The 11929-nt window shown below is 41.0% G+C and overlaps 1 protein-coding gene across 2 annotated transcripts; it reads right to left on the reverse strand.

Annotated features, from left to right (window-relative positions):
* Positions 1-209: 209 nt before the first annotated feature.
* Positions 210-11920, reverse strand: MFSD8 (major facilitator superfamily domain containing 8). 2 transcript variants are annotated; one of them, XM_068167576.1, is made up of 12 exons: positions 11791-11920; positions 9997-10082; positions 9481-9524; positions 8367-8607; positions 7956-8069; positions 6116-6260; positions 5518-5576; positions 4401-4503; positions 3060-3194; positions 2625-2728; positions 2290-2540; positions 210-1631 (listed from the first exon to the last, which is right to left on the reverse strand). In XM_068167576.1, exons 1-12 carry the CDS (start codon positions 11874-11876, stop codon positions 1416-1418), a joined length of 1584 nt encoding a protein of 527 aa, XP_068023677.1. In that variant the 5' UTR covers positions 11877-11920; the 3' UTR covers positions 210-1415. The 2 variants fall into 2 exon arrangements, with proteins under 2 accessions (XP_068023677.1, XP_068023678.1); XM_068167577.1 differs by lacking the exon at positions 7956-8069.
* Between the last annotated feature and the right edge of the window lie 9 nt (positions 11921-11929).

Consider the following 11929-nt stretch of genomic DNA (forward strand, 5'->3'; position numbering starts at 1 on the left):
ACTACTTGCTGTACAGCTTTTCAGTTGCTGTAACACTAAGGATTTCACCTTGCAGTCTTTTCCTCACCAAAACACAGTACTTCTGATCCTCCTTAGTATGAATTACCATGGAAGTGGAATCCTTTATAAAAGCAAAGTCCTTTCTCATAACATTTTGTGATTCTGCAGCAGAAAAGCCCCAGAGAATGAAAGTTCTCTATTCCCTTCAGTCAGTGTTGGAAAAATAACCTTTAATTAAGTAGTCTTTTAATGTTTGAACAATTGATTACACAGGAATACTTAATTACATTTATTAAATTCTCTTAAGTACAGTTTAACAGCAGCTCCAACTCTCATATTGGAGTTAAAACACCTTTTTTCCCCCTCCCAGTAGTATTAAGACAGCTAAAACAACCCCATCCAGGTTAGTTTAGACCCCATTATGAAGGAAAACTATTATTTCACTTTAAAAATAAACACAATGTTTCTAACATTGTAAATTCCTGTTTCTCCTAAGAGGTCAGGGAAAAATAAGTTATCAAATCATAGTCAACACCTGAGGAACCAGTTTCTTATTTACTTACCTAACCTTAAGATTGGTTGCTCAGTAGAGTGCTTTCATTCTCACAAATGACAAAGTGTAAACTGTCACCCTTAGCATTTCCTTCTTGTAGTACAGTTAAGGAAAGCTGTGCATAATTCAACTCTGTAGCCATTAGCTTTCTTGGTAGAAAAAGGCATTCAACAGAACAGAAAAATTGCACATATGGTTCACTGTAGTTCAAGTAACAGCCCTCAGGCTGTGATTTTCAGAGGCTCACAACCGACATAAATACTCTAATCCCACATGAGCTGCTGCTGAAGCAGACACCTACCATCTTCTGCAGTTCTGCCACGTTCCATCTGAACCTGTGGAGAAGATGTATTGATACGCAAGAGCTTCCCACGTGACACATTGGTATTATCCAGGGCTTAGAAGCTGGCAAACTGAACACAGAAGGTTGTCTGGAGTAGTGCAGTTTCCTTACAAAGTGCATGCAGCTCAACTCTTCCTGTAGTAACAAGTGTTACTGATCCTGATTCATAGAATCAAGATAAATAGTTCTTCTACTTCTTTCTGGAAAGGGTGCACATAACCTGTGACCTTCACAACTGCATCCAGTGCACAGCTGCATCATTTAAAAGTGTACACACTGCAAATGTGCCATTGTATTGACATAACTTGTTCACATCCCTTCTGCTGCTGCTAGAAAAGCAGAGCACAAAAGCTCTGTTGCAGCAGGTGTAATCACATTAGGGTATGAGCAAGCTGTGTGTTCTGTCCATGTGTAAGCACAGGCATACAGTTCTAAACATACAGCCAACAAGGTCAGTGGTTAGGCACTACTCATTAAAAAAGTAGTAATGAAGTAAGTTGGTTTGTTTTTAATACACATTTAACAACTCTCTTCTTGCATCCTTCCATATCTGACAGAAAATGCAATTAGTCTCTTGTATACTATCTCCAGGAGTAGAAGAGAGGCCACAACTATTCCACAGATGAGGCTAAATGCCCATCGTGGTCCCAGGTGTGTGTATACTTGGCTCACAAAAACAGGCCCAAGTATTCGTGCTCCACTTCCAGAGGCAGTTAACCATCCCATGTAGGTACCCTACAGAAGATTAAAAGCTTGTCAGTGATACAGGAATCACTTGATTAGTCAATACCTCCCACCAATTATCCCAATTAGAGGATTTAAAGTGTTGAAGCAACTGCTTCTAAGTATTAACTGGAAGGATCCACTGAGCTATACCCTGTAGCTCCCTAACAAAAGACATTCTGGCTCAAAGCATTTCATGTCATACAACATGGACAAATGAGGCAAGTGCTGAAAAGGGAAGAAGATTTCTTTTTAAGCAGTAGTCTCAGCTTGCTGTGTGTTTCACCACTGTAAAATGTCCATCACTGGAGCTATCATAACATTTATAGTCTTTATACAACATACTTAGTAAGAGAAACATCCTGTACCGATATTCCAAATCCCTAATTGGTTGTTACAAAAATTACTCCTCCAGGACAGCTGTGGAACTTATAAGCTTTGGGCTTAGTTGTACTGAAATCTCCACACTGTATGATCTGCCTTAAACTATAGTACAAGCCTTGCTTTCTAATTCTTCCAGGAACTTGTGATGGACTAGAGCTTCTGGAAGCTGCAATGTACTGTGATCTGGCTGATGACACAAGGAACTCTAGCTAGATCCCTCATTCTAATGAAGAGGGTGCAAATCCTGGTGAGCAAAAGAAACAAACCATTTAGGTTCCACACTTACCTGAGGCTTTGGTCCTAGAATTTTAGAGTATAAAGTGTAAGACATGACATGACAAACTGGATAGCCCAAGCCGATGAGTATGTCAGAGCTGATGTACTGGGCCAGGTAGATCATGGGAGTGTTCAGGCACCAGGACTGTGTGATGGGGCAGCCCACAGGTTCTGCTGTGTGGTTGGCTGGAAGCTGCCAACTCCAGAAGGGCATTACCATTTCACTGTAGGTTGTTCTGGGAATGGAGTTATTCTTTATTTCTGTCAAAACAAGTTATGCATACAGGTAAGAAAAACATACAATTAAAACCTTCCAGTGACTGTTGAGTGTGAATTGAATCATACCTTGCCACTGGATATTTGGTAGTTTTTTCCCCCAAGGTAGTAAGATAAAGAATCCAACCAAGACAATCAATAAGCCTCCATGGAGCATGGCACGCTCACCAGTCCTGTGAAACATCAAATTGCAAATTAATTAAACATTTATCAAGGTGCTAATGGCAAAGCTTAACCAAAACATCTGCTATAAAAACTGTAAAACTGTAGCAACTTAAACCTTGTTTTTCTTGGGATTCAAAAGACAGCCAAGAAGGGGTTATGTCAACAGAATAAAGAACAACCACAGCAACACGGCTGTGGCAAAATGTTAAGTACTTCATTGACATAATGAACCCAAATTCATTAAGAAGCTTTAAGTAATACAGATTGGGGCTTTGCCATAAGGCTTCTCACACCGAACCGACACAAGTGAAGAAATCTCAATGAACTCCAAAGACTTACTTTTTAGCCAGAATTTTAACCACCATGAAAACAATAACTGATTCAATGCCAACCACGATAAGGATTATTCCATTATAAAAAACAGCTTCTTTCCTGGTCCAGCAATACATATCCATGGTCAGAGGAGTGGCTATACTAAAAGGACAGAACAAAATGTCATGAAATAAAAAACCCCCAAAGCTCCTATACAGCCATTTCCATAGATGTATTGTCCCAAACAGTGCTACAGAAGCCTTTACTCCTGACAGACCCATCACAAAACACAAGCTAGTTAGAAACTAATTCTGTCACATGTTGTTTATTAAAGATAGAATAGAATAAACCAGGTTGGAAGAGACCTTCAAGATCATCACATCCAACCTATCACCCAACACCACCCAATCAACTAACCCATATAACCAAGCACCCTGTCAAGTCTCCTCCTGAACACCTCCAGTGACGGCAACTCCACCACCTCCCCAGGCAGCCCATTCCAGTGGGCAATCACTCTCTCCGTGTAAAACTTCCTCCTGACCTCCAGCCTGAACTTCCCCTGGCACAGCCTGAGACTGTGTCCTCTTGTTCTGGTGCTGGCTGCCTGGGAGAAGAGACCAACCTCTGCCTGTTTACAACCCCCCTTCAGGTAGTTGTAGAGAGCAATAAGGTCACCCCTGAGTCTCCTCCTCTCCAGGCTAAGCAGCCCCAGCTCCCTCAGTCTCTCCTCATAGGGCTTGTGTTCCAAGCCCCTCACTAACTTCGTTGCCCTTCTCTGGACTCGTTCCAGCAAGTCAACATCCTTCCTAAACTGAGGGGCCCAGAACTGGACACAGTACTCGAGGTGTGGCCTAACCAGTGCAGTGTACTCTACATAAAATTCACATCTGCATTACACCATGCTCTGAGGCATGTCTATTCCATTCAGAAGATGATGGAGTTAAAGCTACAATAAGAGAGAGGGAAAGAGAAAAAGATGCCCTGTGAGTATAAACACAATAGACATCTAACCATTTACAGTTTTAGGAACTCTGAGGGAGTATTTTTGTATTTTCTTTATTTTCTTATAGTTTGTTTTTGGCTTTTTTTTAATGCTAGAGATGTTGAGGATATAGGTTTGCATCCGTTCAAGAGCTTTTACATTAATGCTTCATATTCTACAAACTGTATGCTCCATGTTTTCAGTTATTACTGACCTTTAACTGACTACTCTGTCACTACACTTCAATTTGACTGCTTGGAGATTTGGACTTGCATTTCTAAAGAGTATGGCTGAGAAAATGAGTGCAACAGAGAAGCCTTTACATGCACACCCAGTCTAACACCGCTACATGTCTAAGTATTTAGAGAGAAACCAGACAAACTTACGTTTCAAAGACAGCAAACACGAACAAGACGACAAAGAAAAGAAAATTGATTGCCACCACAGCCACATGGTCAACATCTCCTTCTGTGTCCTGAGCATCACTTTCTGCAGGAAAATGAAAAGAGAAATATAAACTGCAAAAGGAGCTTTTTAAATAGGACTACAAATTGCAAAGTGTAATGATTTCCTTGCTCTGTTAAGCATTTAACATGCAGGTTAGTGGGTGACTAGAGTTATAGTTTGACAATCTAATGCAGCCATTTTAAATCAAAATGGAGGGAAGATAATTTTTAAGCTTATACCATCTGTTGTCCCACTGTAATGGTGGGACTGAGAAGTTCCAAGTAAACAAAGTAAGTAAATTCTTCAATGATCTGAACACTGCAAGCCAAAAACAATTTCTGTTCCTCTTACAAGGTGAAAAGTCCACAACAGAAGAACTCTCTGCACCACCATAAAGCCTTTGTTCCTCTAACAAGTGGGAGTACTGTTTTCATACACGGAACACTCATGTGTTTCATATTTTTAAACACAAAAATAATACAATCCATGGTGACTTCCACTGATTTCAACAGAGGTTTGAGATCTTTCACACACTTTTTCCTCAAGTGAAAAGGATAGCCACAACATTTAAAAGACTTTGCACTGTGTAAAAAAGGGCACGCATTGAAGAGCAGCTGTTGGACTGTATGTGGCAATTACTGCAGCCTTAGCAGCCAAGCTGACTTACACAGCACACTTTCTAACAAGATGCTAGACAATAACAACGTTACTCGGCATGATACAGAACAAAAGGGAAGTATGACTGCAGAGTGGAAGTGAAGAGAGATTTTTCTCATGTCCATATTCACTTAATTCTGTCTCTTGGAAGAGACAGTTCCAGGGTGAAAATCTGCGAGGATTCACTTGGTTTATTTCTTTGCCACCAGACAGCACTATGGGCATGCATGGACAAAACAGGAACAGGAAGCAATTTCAGTTAGAAAAAAGATGTAGCCTATTTTCCACTTTTGAGTTTCCAATCCACCAGACTTCAGAATACATCTAAATGCTTTTATATAATAGCAGAGTACTTCAAAACTATCACCACAGATAAGTTTTCAAGAAATGTTAAGATACCTTCTCCTTCAGAATTGACACTTTTGCACTGCCGCCCCATGTCATCCACTCGATGCTCTCTAGAAGTTTAGAGTTGTTCTCATTAATACACATAGTTATTTCATCTACTGCTGAGTCATTTCCAAATGGCATAATCTTCTATTCTAATTAATCCCAGCTCTTTCAAACACCACCTGTGTAGTCTACAATTGACTGAAGTGAACAGCATCATATTCAAGAAAGGAAACATTCTAGTGGGAGAATACCATGTACCTGTGTGCACCTCTCCCCTCACTGCCATAAATGAGGCAATGGATGAAAATCTACCCTTAAGGTTCTCAAAGACACAGACAAAGAGAACCCTACAGACAAGCTAATCCTGTCTCTGGGCATCAACATTACAAAAACACCAAGGCTAACCTAATAATCTACAGCTCTACCTTTTTATTTGGGTAGAGTTTACATTCTAGCCATAACATCACTATAATTCATGAGCATAGTGACAAAGATATGCATTTTAAAAGGTAGGCTTATTACTCCAACTTATAAGTAGCATATTATTTGTTAAAAGGCACTCAATGAAACAAGGTAGAATATTTCTCTTTTTTTACTCAATTACCTGAATATGGCAAAGATGAGAATAATATTAATAACTCCTAGGAGAGCTCCAAATAAGACTGGTGTTGTGTACATGTTCAGCTGAAGATCAATTAATTTCCATGTTATCCCTTCTTCTCCAATAAGTGTAAAACATGTCTGAAACACTTAAGAATGTAAATGCATGAAGAGGATCTTGAGAATCATTAAGAAAATGTTTCACCACATAAAAAATAAACATATAAAACTGGATAAGCAAAGTTGTTCTAATTGCTAAGTAGTCTTCTACATCTTCTGCATTTTGAGAACCCTACTCTGAATAAACAGTGGGATCTCAACTAGACAGCAAACTACTTGGTTACACACAAATACACTGTATAAGCAACAGTGTGACACTTCAAGAACTGGAACTGTATTCTGAATTTACCAATAGGTAATTTTCTTGGCCATGTGCAGACAGCTGATTTTACTCTTCCTCCAGCATGGAGGACCTTGGTCTTGGGACTGGGGTATCCCTCCTGCTAAGGGCAAGTTAGAGAAAACAGAAGTGTGTGAGGGGGTGTGCTTTGTTTGGTTGGTTTTTTTTGTGATTTGTTTGTTTTCTTTGGTGTGTTTGGTTTGGTTTAGTGTCTTTTGTTTTGTTTTTTTTTTTTGGTTGGGGGGGTAGGGGGCAGGTTTAAAGAACACTGAAACTGGTGCAGGAGAAAAGATTGTAAGATCAGGTCATTCACTTACTACTGTTAGTATCACAGTATAACTAAGGTTGGAAGAGACCTCGAGGATCATTGAGTCCAACCTATCAACACAGACCTCATGACTAGACCATGGCACCAAGTGCCACGTCCAGTCCCCTCCAGGGATGGTGACGCCACCACCTCCCTGGGCAGCACATTCCAGTAACAAACAACTCGCTTGGTGAAGAACTTTCTCCTCACCTCGAGTCTAAGGAAACAGTCTGTTAGGAAACAGAGTGAGAGTGCCTATAAGATTATGAAAGGGAATTACCTAAACTCACACTCCATTCAAATCACACAAGGAATGCAGATTATTTTTGTTGCTGTAGATCCTTTAATGCTTTATCAACAGCACCAGTGATAATCAACTAGAGGCAAAAAACCTTCAGCCCTAAACATTCACTTCATCATTATTACCACACACAAAGCACTTCAGCTCTAACTGGATAAGCCTAATCTCCAGCTACAGAAGACAAGTAATGAGGAGAGGCTGTTTAGGACAAAATTGCTGGTCTCTCTTTGCAGCACAAGGCAACTCTCAGGCATTTCTCCCAGAAGCAGATGGAGTAACTCAGGATCAGGTTACATCTGATCTAACACCACTTGACCTTTTTTTCCCCCTTAGATGTGTAATACCTGTGCTGTCTTAACACTTTTGCCAGTGTGAAGCTTTTGTGGTTGTCACTACAAGATCAGGAAAATCTGCTGGATATTGTTTTGTACAACATGTGAGGCAAAGTGAAATTTTCAGTTGTTTTGGAAAGGTGGAAATGTTCTCTGAGTACAGTAATGGTAAATTCCCTTCTCCATGAATAAAGTGCCATTTGTCATAGACTCTTTAGTAAGCAGTGATACAAGAAAGCATTTAGAACTTGCTTTTCCTGCAGTCAGTAATCCAAACCAGCTAGTTTTTAGCCACAAACAATTAGAATTCATTTGGACTATGATATCTCATCTATATTGGCATACAGAAGTATATGTGAGTGAATTCTACTTACTCAATTTTGATACTGCTGATAAGCTAAGCCTTGATAATACCAAATGAACAGCTACTGGGGTGTCCTACTTCCAATGTCAAATTTAATCCTAAAATGTATTGGAGAAGTGAGGAAAGAAGACAGGCTTTACCTGGTCCTAATATGAAGCCAACTGCTTGGCAGGCACTGGTATTGGCCATGGCACTTGTTCTTTCCTTAAGAGAAGTGGCACCTGAAATATACGATCGAACTACAGCCACGTTTCCTTAAAAAACACAAAACCAAGAACATGTTCATGTAAATACCAGGTCATATTCTTAAATTACACAGCTACATTTATTTTAAGAGGTGTGTGTCTCATTTTGCAAGAAAATAAAACCCAGCACACTCTCTTGTATTTATACACAGCTGCACAGTAACAGTTTTATTATGAACTAGCACTGATAAGTAGCAAGTTATCCTTCACACAATGGTAAATCTGGTACTAAAACGCCATGCTAACTATCTTACACAAGACAGAGAATTTAGTAATTACCAGAAACATAAATTTTGCTGTGGTTACCTGCTCCAAATCCCACAAGAGCACGTGCAGTCAGCATGTAGTATTTGTTGTGTGAATGAGGTACATGGACGTAGGCATAAAGACAATTAGCGGCTACTGAGACAGCAGTGGAAAGGACAAGAGGTTCCCTCCTTGGCCTGTAGTTGGACCACAACCCAAACAGGGGAGAGGAGACCATCTGGCCAATGCTATATGAAGCTATAATCCAGCCCAAGAAACTTCCATCTGCTGTTGGATCAATCTGCAGAAACAAATGGATCAATTCTATGGGTAAAGCATAACAAAATGTTGGAATCACTAGCTGAAATACCTAAACTTCCACACTGTCATTCTGAGGGTAGATGGAACTGTGCAGTGCAGTGTCAAACCTCAGCTACCACTAAACAAGTTTGTGTGCCTCCATGGCACTGTGAGGTGTTTAATATAAACACTCTGCACATGCCTGAGTCTGTCCTGATTTACTAGGCAGATGATACATTCTCCATTCTATTCTAAGAATTCAGCACCAGCCTCACTTTTCACAATACCTCTGCAACTCTGTGAGGTGTGTTCTTCCAAATTTGCATTAAAACTCCTTTCTACTATTACAGGAGCAGTAAAATCCCAGCACAGATTAAAGTTTTAGTGACCTTTTATGTCAACAAAGAGGGTGAAAAAAACCAAAACCCAGACTAAACCCACTAATCTAGAACACAGGCAATTCCCTGTTAGGAATATCAAGGCCTACATGCAACAACTTCATATTTACAGAGCAACTTCTATCTTCAGCATCCTTTTGTTATTCCAAAATGCATACAAGCCTTGTGTATGATGTTTTAACACTACAAATCCATTCAGATAAAAAGATTCCTATTGATTTACTGTCCATGAAAACAGTTAAATATATTGGAAAACCAAACACCTCTGGGTTATGGTGCAGCTTTCTGAATTCAAGAAATTAACTGAGTTTACATGAAATAGTTCAATCCAAGTGGATGGCAAAATAAAAGTCTCTTATAACTACACACTTCCCTTTACCATTTCTTTTCCTAAATAAACCATCAAGTCTTGTATTACATACTTTATATACCAGAGTTTTCTGTTCTTATTAATTAAAATAAACACATTTACCAACCTTCTGGAGATATGGCCACACAGACATAATTACAATTGAGAAACCTGCAATGCAGTAAAAACATAACTGAAGTTACTTTATTTGCCATGTTTATCAGCAATTCACTTCAATAAAGATTCATTCTTCTGCTCCTATGTCTATTATGATCTAAAACTGTGCTTCAGTCTGTAACCTGAAAAACTATGTATTATGTGCTTGTTTAAGGAGTGATAATTCCTCCTAACAAGAGGAACTCTTTCTAAAAGGACATTTTACAGGTGCATGCACGATAAACAAAAAACCTCCTATGAGAAGAATACTGATGTGTCAAGCACACTGCAGGGGATTTTTCTTCCCAATGGAAAGACAAGGTCCCAGATCGAAAAGAATTCTTGATACACTGATATATTTGTATTCATTTATCAATTTTAATACATCAGATAAAAATCCCCCCCACAATAGTATTAAAGGAGCTATGTAGCTGAACTCTAGAAAAGCCCCTAATTTCTAGAACAAAATACAGAAGTGTTTACTCACCTACACTACTAAGAAACATAGTAAGATACATAACCCAGATGGATCGCCACCTGCTCTTGTGATGTTCTTCTGATTCCACGACATCCCTGGTTTTGAACCAGAAGTCAAGAGAGAAAGAATTTATTTTAGAAGCAATCTATTTTTTCACTGAAAAACACTAGATTGGCAAATCAAAAAATCAGTGAGTGCTATCACCTACCACTGCATTCAAACCTTACACAATGAGATCACTCTCTCTAGAGAGACGTTCAACTCCGCAAGCTCTCTGCATAAAAACCTTGGAGCATCACAGATATCACATAAAGGCTTTAAAAAATACCTACTAGACCATCAAACCTTGGATATCTTCTCAGAACTGTGCCTTTAAAGTTAAAAACCCACAAACTAATGGGCAGTCTACTTTTACCATGAGAAAATAACTAGACAGGGTAAAAGATGTTGCTGAAGATTCTAATAGCGGCAGAAAAAATAAAGTTACAAACTTGGTGAGCAGTAAAGGTAATCTTCTAAAATTTATAAGCACCTTCTGACACCCGTGCTCTTTTTCAGAAGAACACTTCAGTTCCTCACTTCTTGAAGCATTCTAAAACACATAACCTCTGTCCAAAAGATGCAGACCTAGGCTATATACGTCTGAATATAGTTTATAAACATTATTGATACAGGTCGGTCCTGGTTTAGGCTGGGATAGGGTGGATTTTCTTCCTAGTAGGTGTTGGAGTGCTGTGTTCTGGATTTAGAGTGAGAATAATGCTTCTAACACACTGATGGGTTAGTTGCTAAGTAGCCCTTATTCTAAGTTAAGGATTTTTCACTTTTCCCATGCTCTGCCCTTGAGCAGGTGCAGAAGGAGCTGGGAGTGATCAGGGCTGGGGTCAGCCATCCTGGAAACATCCCTAACCACACCATAGGACATCATCCTCAGTTAAAACATGACAATCATACGTGGACTTGGGCATAAGCACAATTTTAAAGCTAATATATTTATTCCTCAGTGTGATTTGTACATTTATCTCGTCAGATATGTTTACACCATTGAAGTCGCCAGGTTCAGTGAAACTTTAACCTCATAAACGACGTTCCTAAACGTATTTTGCAATCTTATCGCCCATCACGCCGAGGGACAAGTCAGTGGAATTGCTGCATATGCTATGTGTATGCTATGTTTGGTAGCTTTAGGATTTACGTTAGACCAAGAGGTTACGCCCGAATGCGGGAACACTTCAGCAAAGCCAGCCAGGGCACCAGCCAGCCCTGCATGCTCAAGACGTTGTCTTCCTGACAGAAGGAAAAGAACAAGTGCTCAGCTGCTGCCCGCACAGTTGGAGCGCTATTAAATATCTCGACTCCAGCACCACAACAAACAATTTTTGTGCCCTTTAGAAACTTCCTCAGCGAGTGCGCTTGTTTTTTAACTGACGGAGCCAGCCCCTGCGGCTCGCCGCTCCGGAGGCAGGCCGAAGAGCCGCCGCGCGTCCGAGCCCCGGGAGGGCGCAGTCAGCGAAGGCAGTGGCGGCGTCTGGCTCCCTCCCTAGCCGCTCCGCCGGCTCCCGAGGCGGGCAGCTTCCCTCAAGATGAGGCGTTCCTCACGGCGCAAAGCACACATGAAAGGGGAGAACGACTCGTTGCCCACCGGTGCTTCCCCCGGTGACTGGCAGTGCTGTCGCCTCCGCCGCCCCGCGGGAATAGGGGGCGCTAGGAGGCGCCTGTGGGCGCAGCTTCCCTCAGCCCGGAGCACAAGGAGTGGCCTCACCGCCTTAGACAGGAGGGGCGCGGGAAGGAAGAAGCCCCTACCTGCTCTCCTCCTCCTCCCCTCCGGGACCCAGCAAAGGCTCCTGTCCGTCAGCAGCCACCTCCGGACTGGAGACAGCAGCCGCCATAGCCCGCCACGACCGCCTCCCGGCCCTCCTACTGCCGGGATCCACCCCCCGTC

Source organism: Melanerpes formicivorus, unplaced genomic scaffold (genome assembly GCF_026170545.1).
Source record: "Melanerpes formicivorus ecotype bairdi unplaced genomic scaffold, bMelFor1.0.p_v2 SCAF_120, whole genome shotgun sequence".
Taxonomy (NCBI): domain Eukaryota; kingdom Metazoa; phylum Chordata; class Aves; order Piciformes; family Picidae; genus Melanerpes; species Melanerpes formicivorus.